We start from the raw sequence: 20572 nt of genomic DNA, 5'->3' as shown, positions 1-20572 counted from the left end.
CTCTTCAATTACAGTACCACGCTGTATTATTAGGATGCTTCTGAAGAGGGAGACTATTTTGAATAATTTCCTGAAACTCGTATCTCCTTTAAAATCATAGGCAGGGAAGTTTAAGAAAGTAAAGGAAGTTGAATCTTCCTCTTACAGGGGAAAACTTGGAAGACTTAATAAAAGACTTGTGAGCTTATATACCTATATAATAATATAACCAAATATTTGTTAACTAATAGATTTTTGTTAATTTGTAGTATATGTAGTAGAGCGAGGAGAAAAACAGTTTACTATTCTCTTCACTCTTCTACATATGAATGTAAGATACTCTAGTGTTTGTTTTCAAAAACGGACATAGGATTTAATAAGTGTAGTATATTAGCATGCACAGTCTAAAGAGTGGATAGAGGAAACAGGAGTTAGTAATAGTAATATTTTACTTATTACAAACGATTATCACTACTTTATTTATTAAAGTTAAGATTTAAAACGAGACTTTCTTATATTTCAACTGTTTTAAAGAATTGCAAATAAAATCCTTTCTGAAATTATTCATGTTATTTACACTGTTTGGCAATACACATTTATAATAGGGAAATAAATGGAAGATGATAAGCCTCGTCAACTGTCATTAACTTCTGAGCCTTTACTTGGGTAAACATCATTAAGCGAAAATAATAATACTTCTCTGGGGTAATCATGTCATTATTTTTAAAAGTTTTCAGTTTTTAAAACTGAGTTCTGAACGAAAATTATATTAACAATCAGGTATTTTTTTAATGAGAAGAATTTTTAAATTTACTGCCATTTTCAATTTTCTTATGTTATCAGTTTCGTCTTCGAATGATACGAAATGATTTCTTTCTAGGATAAAGCTTTAGACACCACTCAAAGGCTAACTTCCACCACTACTCTCACAATTCACGTGGCAGATGGTGATGACCAAGATCCAGCCTTCGTATACGACGCCTGCGCGCTGGTGAATGGAGCATGCGTCAACCCGGAGTATAAAGCTCACGTGACTAGTGGCATTATGGTAGGATTTTCTTAATTTAGTGCATATTAAAAATAAATAATTGTAGCTTGTAATTTACTGACAAATAATTTCTGTTATTGGCATTTACGGTTACACTGCAATAATGTTTTTTTTCTGCATAACATAGTAACAGATATATATTTGAAAAAATCTAAAGAATGTAAGTGCACGTAATGGATGCTTACTTAATATAAAACTAAAATGTGCCCAGCAAGTCCTTGAACAACTTTAACAGGTTATTATTCGGGAATGGAACAGCTTACTTATATGTTACAAGCAAAATTCAATGATTTTATGTTAAGTAACACAAGTTACACAGCTTCTACATACGCACCATTGGCTGCGCGCAATATATCAAGCCTATATTTCAGCTACATCCATGTATGATGAAACAGGGCATGATCAATGGTTGCAATGGCTTTGCGAATTAGGGTCTTCAGGTCTGCAATGTTTGATGCTTTTGAGAGGTAAACAATGTCTTTAACATATCCCCACAAAAAGAAGTTCAAACGGGTTTTATGTCAGGGAAACGTTGTGGCCGTGGAATCGGTTCCGATCCATTTGTTGGGAAAATTTTGTCAAGAAAACCTGCGAACACACAATGTCCAATGTGGCGACGCGCCATCCTACCGAAAAATGGCCTCTGGTTGAGGTCCTCCGACCTGTGGGCAAATGTAATTAGAATCGAGGTAAACTCCGGCTCTTATTGTCTGTTCATGGAAGAGAAATGGTTTTGAAAACTTGTCATGTAGCATCGCACACCAAAAAATTCACTTTCGGGCTGTCTAGCTTCAACTCCCTTGTTATATAGCATGAGGATTTTAAGATATACAAAACCTCATATTATATGTATATTAAGCCAAAGCGAATTGTTTGGAAAACTTGAATGTGCGTGTAATAACATGATAAAAATTTACAGCACTATCTTTTACAGGGTGCTCACGATTATAAAGTAAATTTGTTCAGGGATCTTGTGGACACTTTGTATTTCTTGTTTATTTAGTATAAATTTTTAAGCATGAAACTATTAAATGTGGTAAAAGTTAAATAGCTCATTTTTTCCCTTTTACTCTTTTCCACAATCAAAGAGGCTTTTCTGGAGAGTGATTTTGTAAGGAATTCCTCCATGTATGCTCTAGTGTTGTTATTGGCTGGAAAGTGGAAGATCCATAGTTCAAATCCTTACGGGGGAAGAGTTCATTTTTTATGTTTCTTGATCTGGGATGTCTAACAAGCTCTAGAACTTAACTGCACACTGCCTGTTCTTCACCCAAATTGTAATATCCAGAGAATGCATTAAGCATATCTGATTCCTTCCCTGATAACATACACTTTTCTGATACACTTCTCTGATAACATACACAATAGACTTATAATCAGCACTCTTCTAGCTCTTCAAACATCCCGTGGTAATTTTAGACCTCAATCAAAGCACACTGCAACCCTGGTCACCCCAATATTTCAGAGCCCAAAATGCCTACTTCCCTCGTTTTATTGAGGAGGGAGACTGAATTATGAGAAACTGCACTAAGATTTTGAGGCCTCGAAAATTTGATACCTTAAGCTTGATCACTCGATGTAGTCAGAATCTGGCTGTTTTTCTCCTTTTCTTTCTTAGCCTTTTTGTTGTAATTTTTCTGTTTAATTATAATTATTAATTGTGGAAAGTGTTTTTGCATCTTATTGATGTCAAAATAGTCTTTACCTCTCGGATATCGGAAGAAGCATTATTTAATGAAATTTTACGAAAGCCTGCTGCCATTCTCTTTTACCTAAGCAAAAGCTCCCGACACAAAATTCCGTACTTCGATAAAAAAATTTGTCGTAATTTCTAGAGATATCATCATAGCTTGATTAATTAAAAGCATTGCAATCAGAATGTGGCACATAATTAATGAAGTAATAATTACAGACCAAATGGAATTTCGCTATTGGAGTACAACTTCATAGTTTCTGTTTACTTCAAAGGATAAACTTATCAGGTTCAATGTTTCTTCTAACCTTCTTCGGAAACATACAATGACCTGACTAGAACAGAGAGCTTACTAAAGCTATGTTCACTAATTGTAGTAAGTAGACAGGATACAGACGAAGGGTATACAAAACCCTTTATTTTTTCTTTATATACAGTGACTTCCGTACTTCGGAATACAATGACCCTCCACTCGGGGTCTAACTTAAAAGATATCAAAATAAAACTAAACTCTAATTTAACTTTAGAATAAGATTGGCCTTATAATAACAGGAAGCGTATGTAGCACAGAGACTGTGAACACTACAATACGTTTAATTTATCAAGAGGATTAAAACCTCTGGCCTGGAAGGCAAAGTAGCAACTGCGTAACTTCTAAGGTAAGCGGCCTGCTTCGAACTCACGGCTTCCTCTCTTCTGCTTGGCAAAAAGGCCACACTTAAATACTTGGCGTTCGCCAGACAACTTTGCATAAACTCCTACACGCTTATAATTCTGGCCGGAAGTAGAAAATAAGAAGTGATAGTAAAGATTTAAAATAAAATAAACGTTAGTAAAACTTAAGATCCTTACATACTTCCCGCCAGAGTTAATTAGTTTGAAACTGAGGTCTAAAACGACCTTGTTGAAAACTTTTAGCTCTAGAAACTAACGCGAGGCCAACCTTTTACAATCATAACTTAGCTAGAAACTAGAAAATTTTAAAAGAAAGAAATTTGTTACAATAGCAGCTCCCGGAATATACAACAATCTTTTTTCTTTTTCATCTGTACTGCATCAAAACAGGAGCTTTATTCAATTCTGGTTCCTTCCAGAGATCTGGAAGGAAAACTAGTTTAATGAAATGTTACAGAATGACATTGCAAATAACATATAGAATATACTTTTCTTAACATTCTTATTTCATTCATGACTATTTTAATTATCTCTCCCCGTGCTCTCTGACATGTGTTGTAAAAACACCAAACACGAATGTGTTTCTGTCTATGTGTTCAACACTTCCTCCTACAATCAAAACACTAACGTGTTAAAATTCAACATACGAGACCTCTTAACACACCCTAATTTCAACTCTAGATTAACTTAAGTTTGTAAAGTAACATAAAATTTTACTTATCTTTGTAATATTCAGACATCCTTTTCTGGGCCCAGTCTTTAAAGGTGCTGCAGACCGTAGCTTGGTTGATCCTCCTTCTTGTACGGGCTCGCCCTTCAGTGCTTTCCTCTGGAAGCTTCCGTTTTTCACCACTACGGCCACCCTTGAACATCTTCCTTCTGTGCTCTGCTTGTGGTCTTGGCCGTTTGAAGGCAGCTGGTCTTGGTGGAACCGGGAAACTTCTGTCGTGATCCTGCTTGGACCTCGTTGTTGGCCGTTCAAATTTTTCTTGTACTTTTTCCTCCGCCGCTGATGGCCCTTCCGCAGTTCGGCGACTTTTGCTGCGGAGAGTTCTGTCGGATGAGTCAATCTTCCGTTTCACAGCCGGGTTATAGTTGCCGTCCTTTCTCCCGGTCTTTTCCACATACGTCGTCCTTCTCCCTTCTTCATTCTGGGGGTGTTCGTGAACTCTGTTTTTTGGACGGTGGAACGGCTTCTTTTTCTTTGTACCTTCAATTTTTCCGCGGGGCAATTTTCTTTTCACTTGCTTCTGTCTCTCATTGGCTTGCCCTTGTACTTGTCGTTTTCCCACCTCTGGAACTTGTACCTGCGGTGTCTGCCGTACCGGATCCTGCAAAAGATCTGAAAAGATTTGCATTTTATTACGATCGAAGTAGGGCTTGATTTGATCCATATTTGCGGAACAGGTTTCACCATTTCTTGCCTTTAACACTACAACAGCGTGAGTTATTTTTTCTATAACATATGGTCCTTCAAAGCGTGGAAAAAATTTGGCAGTTTTATCTTCTGGTGCTGAAGAAAGTGAATGCTTAATTTTTAGTACTTCATCCCCTACTTTATAAGTTACTCCCCGTCGTTTCAAGTCATAATACAATTTTTGTTTTCTTTGTGCTACTTCCGTATTCTTTTTTGCTTCTTTTATTAGTTTTTCTATATCACCCATTTTAAATTCTGGGGCTCTTTGTTGCACATAAAATAGTTTATCTAACGGTGTTATAACCTTTCTGCCTAGAAATAACTCAGTAGGAGTTTTGCCCGTTGTATCATGTTTTGCGGTCCTAAGGGCGAAAGCAAATTCATTGACATAGTTATCCCAGCTTTTATGAAAATTTTTAACATAACTACGGATAATTTTCACTATATTTCTGTTGACCCGTTCCGCTATATTTGATTGCGGCCGATACGGGACCATTTTTAAATGACGTATGCCCAGTTTTTGGCACATGTCTTCAAATATATTACTTACAAATTGAGGACCATTATCCGATATAACTTTTAGGGGCGCCCCGTATTTTAAAATATATTTATTTAAAATAGAATCGGTAACTAATTTCGCGGAGGCTCGTTTTAAGGGAACAATTTCGGTCCATTTACTAAAATGATCAACTATAACAAGGAGATAGCGACTTTTGTTTAACTGACTTTTTGGGAAAGGGCCCAATAAATCGATGCCGATTATTTCATTTGGAAATTCGGATTTAATACTATTTAGAAACCCGGCCGGGCGGAAATTAATATAATTAACGGCTTGACATGTTGGGCAGGACTGGACATACGCCCTTGTTAACTTTTGCAGTTCAGGAAAGTAGACTGCCTCGCGTACGCGTTGGATAGTTTTTCGAATACCAGCATGAGAAGCTAAAGGGCTGTCATGGAGCTCTTGCAGGATATTTAATCTAAGACTAGCTGGGATAACAGGTCGAAATTCGTTGTTGGAATTCGTAGTTTTTGTATAAAATAATAGACCATCTATTAGTTCGTAATGGGCCGCCCTATTTCTTATCGCCACAATATCTTGGTGGCTAAAATTTTCAGGATCCTTCAAATACTCATAAATACTTCCAAACTCAGGATCCTTACCCAGTTCGGTTATTACAGTTTCTCGGGAATTTATTGTACACGCTGTCAGCATTGCAACTTTTACGGTATTACCCTGTTCGTCTAATTTAATTCGTGACAGGGCATCTGCTACGATATTTTCCTTTCCGGGGGTATGCTTGATTACCAGATTATATTCTTGCAGCTTGAGTGCCCATCTTATTAACCTTGGGGATAAATTTTTTCCAGAGTACAATCTAGTTACCGCCGCATGATCAGAATATACTGTTATCGGCGCCTTTCCAAAATAGACTCGGAACTTTTGCACTGCTAACAGAACTGCAAGTGCCTCTCTCTCGGTCGCGGAATAGTTTCTTTGTGTTTGATTTAAAGTTCGGCTAAAAAATGCCACTGGCTGCTGATTTTGCAAAAGTACCGCTCCTACCGCATAATCCGAAGCACCCGCTGAAATTTCTAAATTTTCATCCTTTTCAGGAAATTTCAACACAGGGGCTTGCGTTAATGCTTGTTTTAATTTTTCGAAAGCACTATTGGCTTCGGCCGTCCACGAGAATCTTGCCTTTTTCCTTTTTAATTTTAACAATGGCTCAGCGATAGCCGCAAAATCTTTTATAAAGGACCTATAATATGAACAAAGTCCTAGAAAAGAAGAGAGCTTCTTTGCCGTGTTTGGAGTCGGATACTTTTGTGCAGCGATTATTTTTGATTCATCTGTCTCGATCCCTTTTTGCGATATTTTGTAACCTAAATATTTTAATTCAGGGGCTGCAAATTTGCATTTTTCGACATTAACTTTTAGACCGGCCTCATTTAATAAAGAAAACACCTGTCTTAAATCCTGTACATGTTGGTCTAGATTATCGCTAGTAATAATGATATCGTCTAAATAGATAAATGTGGACTTTCCGAGAACAGGTCTTAACACAATGTCCATGCATCGCTGAAATGTTGCTGGGGCGCCTGAAAGGCCAAACGGCATTCGCAAAAATGCATAAGTGTCAGACTTGGTTATAAAAGCAGTCTTAGGCACGTCTTCAGGCCTGATCCCTATTTGAAAATAACCATTCGTTAAGTCTAAAGTTGTCATAAATTTGGTTGATTTTATGTTCCTTAAAATTTCTTCTATAATCGGTAACGGATATACCGGATATTTCGTTATGGAATTTAATTTACGGTAATCAATAGCGAATCTCCACCTTTTTGGATGCTCCAAAGGATAATCATTATTTTTCTTACATAAAACCACCGGACTAGCATAACTACTTGAGATAGGCGTTACGATCTTTTTACGTAGCATATCGGTAATATGCCATTCTATAATTTTTTCCTTATTCTTATCATACCGGTATGGTTTTTGACGAACCGGCAATGCATCTCCGGTGTCAATACTATGGTTAGTAACCTGGGTAAATCCTGGAATATCACTAAATAAGGAAGCAAATTCACTTACCACTTGTCGGATTCTATCTTGCTCGTCATTAGGCAGGTGGTCAAGATTTAACCTCGGCGGTTCAACCTTTTCTACACGCACTGGTTTCATCGTCAGCTTAAGAGACGCTTCATTAAAATCCAGTGTAGCTTGTGCGTCTGAAAGAAAGTCTATTCCTAGTATTAAGTGTGCTTGCAAATTCTTTACTATAAAAAACATCACCTTTACTTGTTCGTCCTTGATACGGATGTACAAAGGTACTTTACCTACGCACTTACATTGTTCTCCTTGCGCCGCTAATACTGTTGTATTATCCGCATTATATATGCGGTATTTGCGAAAATACTTTCTAAAAAAGACTTCTGCCACACAGGAACACTGCGCGCCGGTATCCAGGAGTGCGGTGGCCGGGATATTATTTACCAAGACTTCAATCTTCGGAAGAGTTAAATTTTTCACCATTACTGTATTTAACTTGTAGGAAGAGGGGTTTTCGTGGCCTTCGGATTTCCGCACCCTCTCGTCAGCAGAAATCCGTTTTAGTTTAAATTATTTTTCCTTTCGGTGCTTTCCTTCTTTCTCCACTGGCCTTGAGACTTTTTTCCTGGGTTGCTATTGAACTGTCGACGTTCGCCGGCTGTTTTTGAATGCTCGGGTTTCCTTGCCCACTGATTCGCTTTTTCTCCGTAGCCATGTGCTTGAGTTTGCTGTAGTCTTGGCGTACCAAATTGGTTTCGCTGTTGATATTGGCGTCTTCTTTCGACGTCCGCCGTTCTTCTACTTTCAAACTGGATTGCTAGCTCAAATAATTTTTCCAGTGTAGTCGGATTTCTCAATTCAATAAAGTCTTGCACTTGGGGTAGTAACCTCGGCAAAATCACTTGAATTATTTCAGGATCCGGACGGTTTCCATACAAGAGCTTGAAAACGTGAATTTTTCTTAAAATAAAACTCGAGAGGTTTTCCATTCTTTGTTGATATATACTGAAAAGTTCTGTTTCTAATTTCGCACGATCCCTTACAACAGGGAAGGCTTTTAGTAGGGCAGTCTTGAAATTTTCGTAGGTATAGGTGGGACTTCCTGCTTGACCCAAGAGACTTCTGCCGATACATTTGAACCAGTTAAGCGCTTGGCCCCTCAAAGCGCTGGTAGCTAAGGTAACTTTTTGAAACTCGTGCACGGGGTAGAGCATGAAGTGGTCATCCAATTTTTCCAAGAAACTGGTTACCTGTGAGTTTCCATTAAACGTTGCTTCTGGTTTCATCGAAGCGCGCATGGTCTGGACAACGTACCCAAATCCTTCCAGGGCGGCAGCTGGCATTTCTGGATTCTGAGCTGTTTCTGCAGGCAGCACAGGTTCTTCTTGAAACTCGGCCATGGTTATTCTTCGTCGGGCGCCACTATCAGGTTCAATGTTTCTTCTAACCTTCTTCGGAAACATACAATGACCTGACTAGAACAGAGAGCTTACTAAAGCTATGTTCACTAATTGTAGTAAGTAGACAGGATACAGACGAAGGGTATACAAAACCCTTTATTTTTTCTTTATATACAGTGACTTCCGTACTTCGGAATACAATGACCCTCCACTCGGGGTCTAACTTAAAAGATATCAAAATAAAACTAAACTCTAATTTAACTTTAGAATAAGATTGGCCTTATCATAACAGGAAGCGTATGTAGCACAGAGACTGTGAACACTACAATACGTTTAATTTATCAAGAGGATTAAAACCTCTGGCCTGGAAGGCAAAGTAGCAACTGCGTAACTTCTAAGGTAAGCGGCCTGCTTCGAACTCACGGCTTCCTCTCTTCTGCTTGGCAAAAAGGCCACACTTAAATACTTGGCGTTCGCCAGACAACTTTGCATAAACTCCTACACGCTTATAATTCTGGCCGGAAGTAGAAAATAAGAAGTGATAGTAAAGATTTAAAATAAAATAAACGTTAGTAAAACTTAAGATCCTTACAAACTCTTTCACTGCTTTCCAACTAGTTCTCTCACTCTACATAACTGCTGAGTAAATCACTATTCATCTCTGGTAGACATAAGTGCGTTCCGAAAATTAAATTTTCGGACTTATCTACTTCTCCGGCAAGCTGGCCTTGAAAAGAATCGAGCGGTATACACCTTCCCAAATAAATATTCCACGAAAATATATCATAGTTAAAAGGTCTTAGGATCTAAAAATTTGTTAATTGGTATAAGCAATAGATAAATAAATCATGAAATTTTATAATTACCCAACTTTACACAATTTTTCATAAACTCTTATTATGACATCAGAGCAAAAACACAAATTAATGTGTTAGATTAATATTGACATTTTTCCCGTTAGATCATTCGTTACAATAAAATTTCTGTTTTGGGGAAGAAAAGTTCAGATCTTATTTTGAGGACTGTTTACAGATAACGCTGCTTTTAAACAAATGTCTAATTTTTTAATCTTTTTGAAATTGAAGAAACAAAACCTTAAAAAACTGAGAACTATCATCAGAAATTTTTCACTGAAGTGAAAAATAAATGTTCAAATTTTCTTCCTCGGTTTAAAATAGTGCTGAGTACGAAGAAATACATAAAAATAATCGTAAATCGATTGCTTCACTTTACTAATGCTTTATCTTTGACTTTATGGTGTATAATAATTATAACACCAGATCTGGCTTATTAAGTAAAGTCAAGTAACACAATAAAGCATAAGATTAATTACACAATTATTCTAACAACTTTTTAGACTATCACTTGGAAAATAATCTGCTTCTAATTAACACTAATAGTGCAAAAAGATTTTGCATTGCATTTAAATTAAATTCTCAGAATAATTAGATGGATAGAGTGAAAAATCTGAACTTTAATAGATGGATCTAGTGAACGGAATTTTGATACTTATTTCCCATGGGAAAGTGTTTTTATATGCTGTTACGTGTAATGTATTAATCGGTACCGTTAATTCAATTATTGACAGGTTATAAATGTTTCTCTTTCAGTCTGGGTTACTGAAAGTGTTTCCAGAGTCTATATTAGCCAAAGACAGGGACTCTCTCAACTCCCCTATTCGATATTCTTTTGTGAATGGTAAGTACTCACAAATGGTTGTAAGAGCAAGATGAATATGAATTTATATGCTATTATGTACACAGAATAACTCTGAAGATAAATTATTTATCTTTTTATTATTTTATTTTACTTGAACGAGATTTTAAATATTTCAAATTGCTTGAGTAAACCAAGCCACTAAAAATATTTTCAGTATTTAGTTCATAAATGGATAATAATGGGAACAAAAGGATTTATTTTGTTTTGCTTAAATTTAACAGCAAAACATTTCTTAACAAAATTTATTAGATTTATGATATATAGGTAATTTGTGCGTTGATATTTCACTGTACTAATTTTTCTCATATTTTTATAAAATGCTCAGAAATAATAATTTTCAAATGGGCTTCTCTTTTTAATTTGAACCATGAATTGTTTCACAGGAACTCCATCAGTCTATAACGAATATTTTGAAATCGACACAAACAGCGGGCGTGTACGCCAACTCAAAGCACTGGATAGGAAACTTGCCAAATTCCTGCACATCATAGTCAAGGTAAATTTTTTTTTTTTTTTTACATTTAAAGTTTGGTTATTTGGATTCAAAGTTTGGTTATTTGTTTTTATTAGATCATCAAGCAGAAGAAGGCTACGACGTTGTTGCTTTGCATTAGGATATGAATGATGAGGGAATATGAAAGAAGCATAAAACAGTAATAAATCATATGAGCAATATAACTGTAAAAATGTTCTTCTGGATCTAATGCGCGTGTCTCTCCGCAGAGTGGGTCATGGGAATCTGAAAATTTTGAGATTCAAATCAACACTACAAGATCTAATTCAAATACAGCACTAATTGCTACAGCAATATTTTCTTGAGAAACCTATTTTGGGATGTTCTCCGATTAATCTGATGAATTTTTCAGCAGTATAAGTTGGTAATATTGGTGATCTCTAAAGGGTGTGTTTCCAGCAAAACGAAACAACCTCACTTGATTGCAGAGAATCCGTGATCATGTTTGTACTTTACAAAATGCGGCTCTAGTGTAGAATTGGATGCCCCTTCAATTAGCGACAATTTTTTAAATTTCGGCAATGAAACCTCATTTCTGGTTACCATGATAGTTTTAACTTTGTTTTAGCTTCCTGATTTTTTTTTTAATGAAAATACATTGATGGATAAATTTAAGGCAGTGCGCAATGCCTAGTTTGTGCAATTCTGGGATGTTTTTTTAAGTGAAAACAGATCGATGTGTACATGGACACAGAGTTTGTGCAACTTTTTGACTTCTTATTTTGTTTTGTGTAGTGGCCATCTTGAAATTGTACCTTCCTGACGCCGATCTTGGCATCAAAAAAGAATCGCCAAAAACCAAAGGGCACCCATTTGTAAACTTTTACCCAAAATGCTTCTCGGTCATGTGATTTCTAAAAGAAATATTCCCCAGAGTTCTCAGGATGTAGTTTTCTTTGGGATTGTTATTAAGTTTCAAATGCTCATTGATAAATCAATAAACTTTGCTGAACTGAGGATAGTGTGACAAGATACGGTAGTAGCTATAGAAATACAAACAGCCTTGCAAAATGTGCGTGATAAAACTGTGTTGTATAAACGACTCAGAATATTTTTTAAAATGTGCTGCTCAAAACATAAGAGACTGAAAAACAAAATAGCACTTTTTAATAAATGGTTTCTGTATATCCTATTATTTTGCAAAATACATAAATCTGACAGCTACGATTGACTAAAAATTGCTTTGCTACAGATTTGTTGACTATATTTGCTATGTGTTATACATTCAAGTGATATGCAATAATATTTTTTTATTACAGGCTGAAGAGCTAACAGAGGGCAGAAGATTTTCAACCGCCAAACTGCAAATAGAAGTTGACGCCGTGGACAACCACCCTCCGGTGTTGACCCCTTCTGCATTAGAAGGTTATGTGGATGAGAACTCTCCCATCGGCACTACCGTCACTACGGATCATGACGGTAGATCTCCTCTGGCTTTGAGAGTCACAGATGCCGATCTGGTGAGTAGCAATTGAATTGTTTCTTTGGTATGTTTTCCTTATGAAACAAATAACTATAAAGGCAAAATTTTACATTTTTCGTAAAAGTATACGCTGGTATGGTAGCCGATTTGATTCAGAACATTTATGAACGAATAGTTAAGCTAGGAAAAAAAATTGCTATATTTGTATAAATTTAATGATTTTTTTATATAAGCGCTAGATTAGATTTTTCTCTTCATACTAATGTCTTACAGCCTCGAGTATCCAAATAAGACCAGAACAGATCGCATTTTATGTTTAGATAATGGTTATTTATTCTCCAAAGTTACATAATTTATTTCACTAAATAAAATTTCATTTGAAGGTGATTTAATATTTTTTTTAATTAAATGCAATTTTCAGCAAGAATTATAGTGGGAAAAATATAACAAACTTAAAAGAGACTAATTGTTGATTTCCTCCTATTCACAGCTAACATTTTGATTCACCTGCACTTCGTTCTTAACTTTCTTATAATTAAAAATATAGTTCGTTTGGAATTAAATGCTATAGTCATAAACAAAGGTATTTACTTATTAGAAATAATAGTATTTATATAACCGCTACAAGAAACCTCTCTTGACTCGAGATAGGTTGGTAACTACGCAATAAATTCCTGCCTGTCTGTTGTAACGTAATCTTCAACCCTCAAAATAATCTGACGATCATGTGTTTAGTCTTATTCTATTGGTTTCCACATATTCTACTTATGTTGCTTTGAGATTGAGTTACTTGGATTTACAACAAACAAGTTTGTGTCCTATGAACGTTCTGTAGAAGACGTCACCTTTATTCAATACTGCCGAAAATAGCTGCTTTATTCCCCCAAACATGAATAAAGAAAATGAGTTGTGAAAGCATGGCACTGAAAAATATTGACGAACGTAATCATACACTGGAAAATTATCTTCGAGAAGTTTGCATTATCCAGTGAGGGGGGGGATCGAAGTTCCTGATATTGAAATCCACAGCAAAAGTCCGGGTATCTAGACATCGCCGCCAAACATATCGTGGGTCAGCTTAAAGTTTTTAGTAGTAATGTAGCACAAAGAATCTGAATTCAGTGAATTGGATAGTGAACATTTCAGAAATGAATTTTATTTCTATAAAGTGAGATTTATCGCATTTAACCCCTTGGCCTACAGGATATCTGCCATTTGCGTGAGCTATAGTAAACAAGAAAGTCGGTCGCGCACCGTGTCATTCAACTGTTCAACCGTGTACCCGAACTGGCGCAAAATGTATAATTTTCATGGCATATGTATTTCAGTGTAACGAAAGGAACTGTGAAATAATAAACAATGCTTAGGTACAAATAGTAATTTTAAGACGTCTAGAGTGTAATCATAATCAATTGATCAGTTGACAAAAATAATTTATTATTTCAAAGTAGATAATGAATTAATAACAATTTGTAAATAAATATTTAGTTAATTCTTTATACGAAATTATATTTGAAGCGTGCGAACGTAACGAAGCTTTACGGGGAATTAAAGTAACAGATCATCCAGTTTCGTCAGAAACAACTGAATATATATATATATATATACTGACGTTACAATCAAAGGAAAAATATTCGTTGTAGAATAACTCCAATCGCTTGTTTTAATAATAATACGCGGCATTTTTATGCAAAAAATCCTCACCACGAGTCAAACTCGTGACTTTTTTTTATGACGCAATTTTTTTTACCACGAGTCAGACTCGTGGCTTTTGCTTATGACAAAAGTTCTTTACCACGAGTCAGACTCGTAGCTTTTGTTTATGGCACAAATTCTTTACCACGAGTCAGACTCGTGGTTATAGACCAAAGGGTTAATAGCTCTCTCATTGCATATACCGCATGTCATGATTACTAAGACAGGTTCTAAAGGACTTGCGTTAACTCAAAATCACACTGAGCGTATTAAAGATACTTTTGTTTGGACGTCTTCCTTTCACATTTGGAATGGCCAAGTTTCAAGAGTTTGTCTATGTTCTTCAAGGATGACCCTGAACAGTTCATAGCGTTGTCACTGAACAGATCTGCTACTCTGTTCACCTCAGCTTGATTAAGTTGCCATTGCTCGGCTATTGCCGCGGCTTCTTGCCATTTATTCAGAGAGTTCCTGCTGGTTGCATTAAGCATGTATCAATTGAGTTCATTTCCTTCTCACTAGCCAAAACTTTCTCAGAGATTTCTTCATAATCCATTTCAAAAAGAGCTTGCGGTTTTTTAGTAGTATTAAGAAATGTGTTTTCTTATTCGTTTCTCCGTTCATTGCATTGTTTTGTGCACAGACAAAATATTGCTTACCCCGCTAAAACAAATGTTTCACGTCTAACATATTAATAATGTGTGACGATATTCATGTACAGATCTTAATAAGGCCATTTCTGTACCCGTTTACGAGACTTTTTTTTATTCGGAACAATATTGTAGCTTCAAAATCTGACGAAATTTCATAAAGCGACAGCAAACTGCATGAAAAATCGAAAATATCCAATACTATTTAAGTTATTTTATTTGATTTTGTACAGAAATCTGTCGATGAAATGCATTAAAAATTGTTAAACTGTAACTGTTGTAACTGTATTTCATTAAATTTGATTCATTAATTTTATCCCCTAATGTACGATTCGTAATTATTAAGCCTGTTTTCAAATTTGAGCAAATTATTAAACGAACTTGAATTATCCGTCTAATTTATTATTTTCACGTCGTGTTCATGAGCTGGTGGTTTAATTATTGCATTAAGTTTAGATTTCCTACGATAAGTTTAATTTTTTTAATTTTAACTTTCGCAAATGATATTACTAATAGACACTAAAATTTTTATTTGCCATCATACTGTACTGCCATCGTTTAAAAAAAATCTTTTTTACACATTACAGAGTGAAGAAGATGGCCCCGTTTCCTACACCTACGAAGTAACAACCAACTCTTTCCGAGTCAATTCTGACGGGTATTTAGTTGTCAACGAAGCCAACTTGGACAGAGACCCGCCGAACCCTAGCAAATACACATTCCAAGTAAGTTTCATTTATGTCACTGTTGTTACGTTACAGAATATAGCAATACTAAGGGCACTTAAAATGCTAAACTAAAAACTATCACATGATCATTGAGAATAACACAGAATATGAAATTCAGTTCTTTGCTAATTGAAATCTTAAACAAAATACGCTAAAATTCAAAATTCGGCCACATGTTCCTAATAAAAAATTTGCTCCACTTAGTCACTAATTTGAAAATTTGGTAATCCCGATTTCATATATATCATTTTAAGAATAAATATATTGAAAAGAAATAAGTTTGTTTTCAGAATGATGTATATGAATTCGTAAAATTTTAAATAAATTAAAGAAATTTTATTTATACTCTTAAGAAGAAAATACAGTTTTAGTTTAAAGAAGGGTTTATTAATTTAGTCTTTTTTCTGAGGTCTATGATTAAAAAGACTACTACTGCGACTGTTTTGAAAAATGTGAAATGTACTACTAATTTTCCATTAAATTCATTCTTCTGTATAAATTGAGGAAAGAGACTGTAAGATAATAAAATATTAGATATGGTAAGATAATAATAATAAAAAGAAATTTCTGATAATATTCAAGTACTCCCCATTTTTTCCAAATGCGTAATTTTCCCGTACTTTTCATCAGTCCAAGATTCAGGTTTATAGACTTTTAAGTTCAAGACTAAACATAAATTTTACCCCATTTTTCAGATTATATGAAGGATATAATCCTCCATATAATCTGCAAAATGGTATACATGTATATGATTACACATGTGTATATATATATATATATATACAAGTGCTGCATTTTGTTCTAACGGCACCTTTATGCCAGGTGCAGTTTTTGAGGGTTTATGTCTAGATGCAAGGAGTCATTATCAAAGTGCCAGAACCATTATAAAGATATCCTGAATTTACAGTATGTCTTTGCTTTAATTTTAGGTGATCGCTCGGCAGAGTGGAAGCGTGCCTGGAAAAGGTGCAAGTGCTCCCGTAGCACTGAATGTCCACCTTAACAATATCAATGATAATTCTCCTGTCCTATCACCTTTACCCACAGTGCGACTGCCTGCAGGCGATGGTTTGAGAACTGTAGCAAAAGTATGTATGAGTTAAAACTAATTTTTATTTCATTTGTTACTTTTTATTTGAAAATGTTTCCTTTTTAGTTTTTGGTAGGTTCCACTCGTAGCATTATTCACGATTATTTAGGCAATTTTAAAATAGCTATTTTTAAATTTCTTAACTATTTATAATATTTTAGTTCTAGTCCAATTTTAGATAAAGAGAAGAATTTAAGAAAAGCATAAATGTAAAATATCGGTAGAGATAAGAAAAATTAATTGTTTACGGGGTATAAGAAAATAATTAATCATATCTGCATTTATTGGTGAATTTCAGTATCTATTCTTTTTTTAGCAGTTTCTTCATTTTAGTAGTAATAGTTACACCCATATGGAGACCCCTGTAGTGCATTTCGCTCGGACCATGTCCTGCGCATTCTCGAAGAAATTCCCTATGGTGCAGCTGCTGTCCGAAATATGGAGTGAAATCGTTAGTACATTGATCTTAGATGTGGGATCCAAGTGAGAGTTTCATCAACTATGGCCTCAAAGTGTCTCATTGCTTCTAATTATTTTTACCATGAAGGCTAAACCGCGGTGTTCGTAGATGGCGCATACCTGAGCAGATTAGTATTCCTTGAAATTGAGTTGGCAATAAATAACTTATGGTCATTGGCCGATTTGGACATCGTGCCCATATTTTCTTGCGCCCTAGACTCATATGCGCTGCGGCTTGCCTTTTAGTAGTTAGCAAAATGTCATTGGCATAAACCAATCTTTCCTTGTGATGATGCGCATTATAAAGATTACAGGCCATGTCAGCTACTAGATTCCTCAGGAGCGGACCCAAACAAGGTCCTTGAAGGCAACCTTCCGTTCCGTTTGCTGTGGTCGCCGCGTCCAGCTTGCAAAGCTATAAGCTGTATACCGGCTATCTTCACTTGGTTGCTTCATGAAGGCAGCATCTTCTTATAGATTATAAATAAACACCTACGTCCGTTATGGCTTGTATGCTGCGATATTGAAGGTAACATTATATTAGGTCAAAAAAACTACGGGACACGCCATTCCCTGTATCTTTTGAATATGTTGGAACACTACCAACGAAACCAACGAATCAAAGGCACCTAGTATTGAGATAATGATATTGTTGAATATTTCTTTATTTTTTGTCTTTATTAATTATTTACCATTATTTTTTGTCTGTGTTTCCGCGTCTAGTCCACCCATCTGCCAGGAATGAAATTACATTGCTTTTCACTTATATTTTTCCCATAGAAGATATCGTGTTTCCGTCTTTGAAATCTCAGTCTTTACACCGCCCTCATAATATCTGAAACATACGCGTGTATTAAACCATGTTACAAAAGAGGGTTGTGCCACATTTCTTCGAAATGTTGTGCAGTTTTCAACTACCAATAGTTTAATCAAGGAAAATATTGTACTTAGTTATGCAGAAACATTAATAACATAAAATAATAAAATGTGATTCATTAATCCAGAAGTTTATTTAAAAATTAAAATTTTTCATTATAAGCATAACTCAGTTAAATACTTGATGTTCACTTTAGGTTCATGCTACCGATGCAGATGATGCAGATGGTGAGGAACAGATTGTTTATTCTATTTACCACGTTTCCAATGATGGTTTGTCTAAGTTCCGAATCGACAGAACATCAGGAGTCGTTCAAGTTCTCGACAAAGTGATGGCTGGACAGCAGTACAGCATTACAGTTCAGGCTACAGACCCTGGAGGCAGGTCAGTAAAATTCTTTCATCGAGTTTGACAGAGGTAAAAGAAGTGACATTGACAGTTTCTCTACCATTTGTATCAAATTACTCAAAATACCAAAATTACTCTTCCGTTCCCTTTTGAAAACTGTAGAAGAAATTCCAGTTTTTTGGCTTGTTTTTGCAACGTTGGTTAATGATACAATGGATAAGCCGTTTTAAAAATCGCACGTTTTTACGAAGGATGATATGGTTCTAATGAGACCTGTTATTGACATTCCCATTCCAAACTTTTAATTTTTGATTACCTACCCTGTTTTTTTTCCTATCCTTACTAGGTCGTAAAAGATTGAATCCACTGTATTATGTCTTAGGACAGTATGAGTAAATTCAACCACGTAACAAAACGTTCAGTTCCGAACTGCTGTTAACAAAATCTACTTTTTGCGCTCTCTTAAAGATTGACTAGTAGGAAATAAATAAACTTTCCATGGCAAAAGGGTTTTCCTGCGCACATCGGATGAAAGAGGATGGAAATTTTAATTACATAATAATAAGAAAATTACATCGAATACAAGTATTCTTTAGAGAGAAAATCGACAACAAGCTATACAAATCTCAACTAATTGGCCACCTCTTTTATCGCCGACAAGACTTGACCACTGATAAGATAATTAACATTTAAATTGGTAAAATTTAACACAGCGACTGAAATCAGCTTTGTTGTGAAGTTCTGCTTACTTTCTAAAGGAAAGAGACATGTGTCATATGCTCTTGAAATTCATGGAGCTTTTCTAAAGCTGAATTCTTATCAAATCATTCCAAACTGACTTTTCTATCTTTCTGCGGATTTTATCAGGTGACGTTATATGTGCATATTTTACATATATTGGAATACATAAAAATTTATTAATACATCGTACACAATTAAAAACATCTTACTTGATATTGCATTTGTTTATGTTTGAGCGTTAACAGTGTTTAATAATAGCACATTATTAGTTATCTTGTTAAGGTAGATTTGATACCCGCTTCAATACTCACCGTTTTATGTATTTATTTAATAAAGGAGTTAAATACAAAAATCGAATCTTGTAAATTAATCCATGGCACGGATTCGAATTTAATAACTTTACTTATTTGAGCTCCTGTAGCATACTAAAAAGAAATTTTATCCCCCTCCCCAAATTAGAACCGTTGGCTAGGAGAAAACGAACTTTCTTTGCTTTTTGTCTTAGTGAATACTTTTATCTAAAATTGGGTTCAACAGAACTTACCTCGGGATCGAACCAACTCCATCATAGCCTTCATAAACTCTACCAGTAGCTAAAAATACTTTCCTCAGTTAAAGCAACCATTTCATAAAAATATACCGATTGATGTTTGTAATTTTTAACTTAGCTTCTCAGTTACCTATAACTTAATGGTGTACTTGAAGTACTTACGTTTCTAGGTGAGTTATCTCTGCTCAAGAATAAAACACTTACTACACAACTAAATTAATAACATTTTGAATGTTTATTTAAATCATAACTAATAATTTAACATAAGATAATCATAACAAAAGAACCCGAAAATTGGCGATTTTTTCCTCCAGATGTTGGATTTTTTTAATAGAATTTTTCTTTAGAGTGAAATAACTGAAAAGTTGAATTTAATATGAAATGAAAATGAAATGTTTTTAAAATTTAAATTTAAGAATGAAGATTTTAAAAGCTGCATTGGAATTTAGATTTAAGTAAAATTATTTTTATTTTTCTTGATACTGCCAGAAATAAAATTATGAAACTGAACGTATTTTAGACGTCACTTATTATCGGTATTATTGGAACTAACTGCTTATTTTTCCGAGTTCTGTGAAATTAACAACCTTTCTTAATTTTTAGGTTCAGCCAAGCCATACTGGACGTAGTCGTTGTTTCGGGCCCCAATTCAGGAGGACCCGTGTTCAGCCAAGACAGGTATGACACTCAGGTCAGCGAGGGAGCTGCTGTCAAGTCGACGGTGATCACTTTGACGGTAAGTAGACTGAACATGATTGTTGCTCGACGACTGGATCCTTACAAATAATTAGCTTGGAAATTCTTGGTCTTTATTCTGTCTTCCTATTAAACATATTTTGATCTAACTTATATTACGATGTTATGATTAAGCCTTTTTTATAGTAATGTTAAATAGAAATATTAAGAATAGAAAACTGTGACGAAACATTTCTCCTATGATTTATATTACTCTATAAAAATTTTAATTTACAGTTTTTTCAGTATAAATAATTTAAATAATTTGGCAATTTATTAA

The 20572-nt window shown here is 35.1% G+C and overlaps 1 protein-coding gene across 3 annotated transcripts in view; it reads left to right on the top strand.

The window, feature by feature from the left end:
- The window catches only part of Cad99C (cadherin 99C), a 212840-nt gene that overhangs the window by 139784 nt on the left and 52484 nt on the right, over window positions 1-20572 (top strand). For all 3 annotated transcript variants that reach the window (XM_035351134.2, XM_035351133.2, XM_085814676.1), the window contains 8 exons: window positions 860-1027; window positions 10374-10461; window positions 10866-10978; window positions 12256-12456; window positions 15352-15489; window positions 16422-16580; window positions 18115-18302; window positions 20161-20293. In XM_035351134.2, coding sequence (XP_035207025.1) covers window positions 860-1027; window positions 10374-10461; window positions 10866-10978; window positions 12256-12456; window positions 15352-15489; window positions 16422-16580; window positions 18115-18302; window positions 20161-20293 — 1188 coding nt within the window. The remainder of the gene's footprint in view (window positions 1-859; window positions 1028-10373; window positions 10462-10865; window positions 10979-12255; window positions 12457-15351; window positions 15490-16421; window positions 16581-18114; window positions 18303-20160; window positions 20294-20572) is intronic.

The sequence above is a fragment of the Stegodyphus dumicola genome, chromosome 4, assembly GCF_044657685.1.
Source record: "Stegodyphus dumicola isolate Sdum_Otavi_A_Nest chromosome 4, ASM4465768v1".
Taxonomy (NCBI): Eukaryota; Metazoa; Arthropoda; class Arachnida; order Araneae; family Eresidae; genus Stegodyphus; species Stegodyphus dumicola.
Note: the sequence above shows the minus strand (reverse complement) of the source record. Positions and strands in the feature narration are given on the sequence as shown.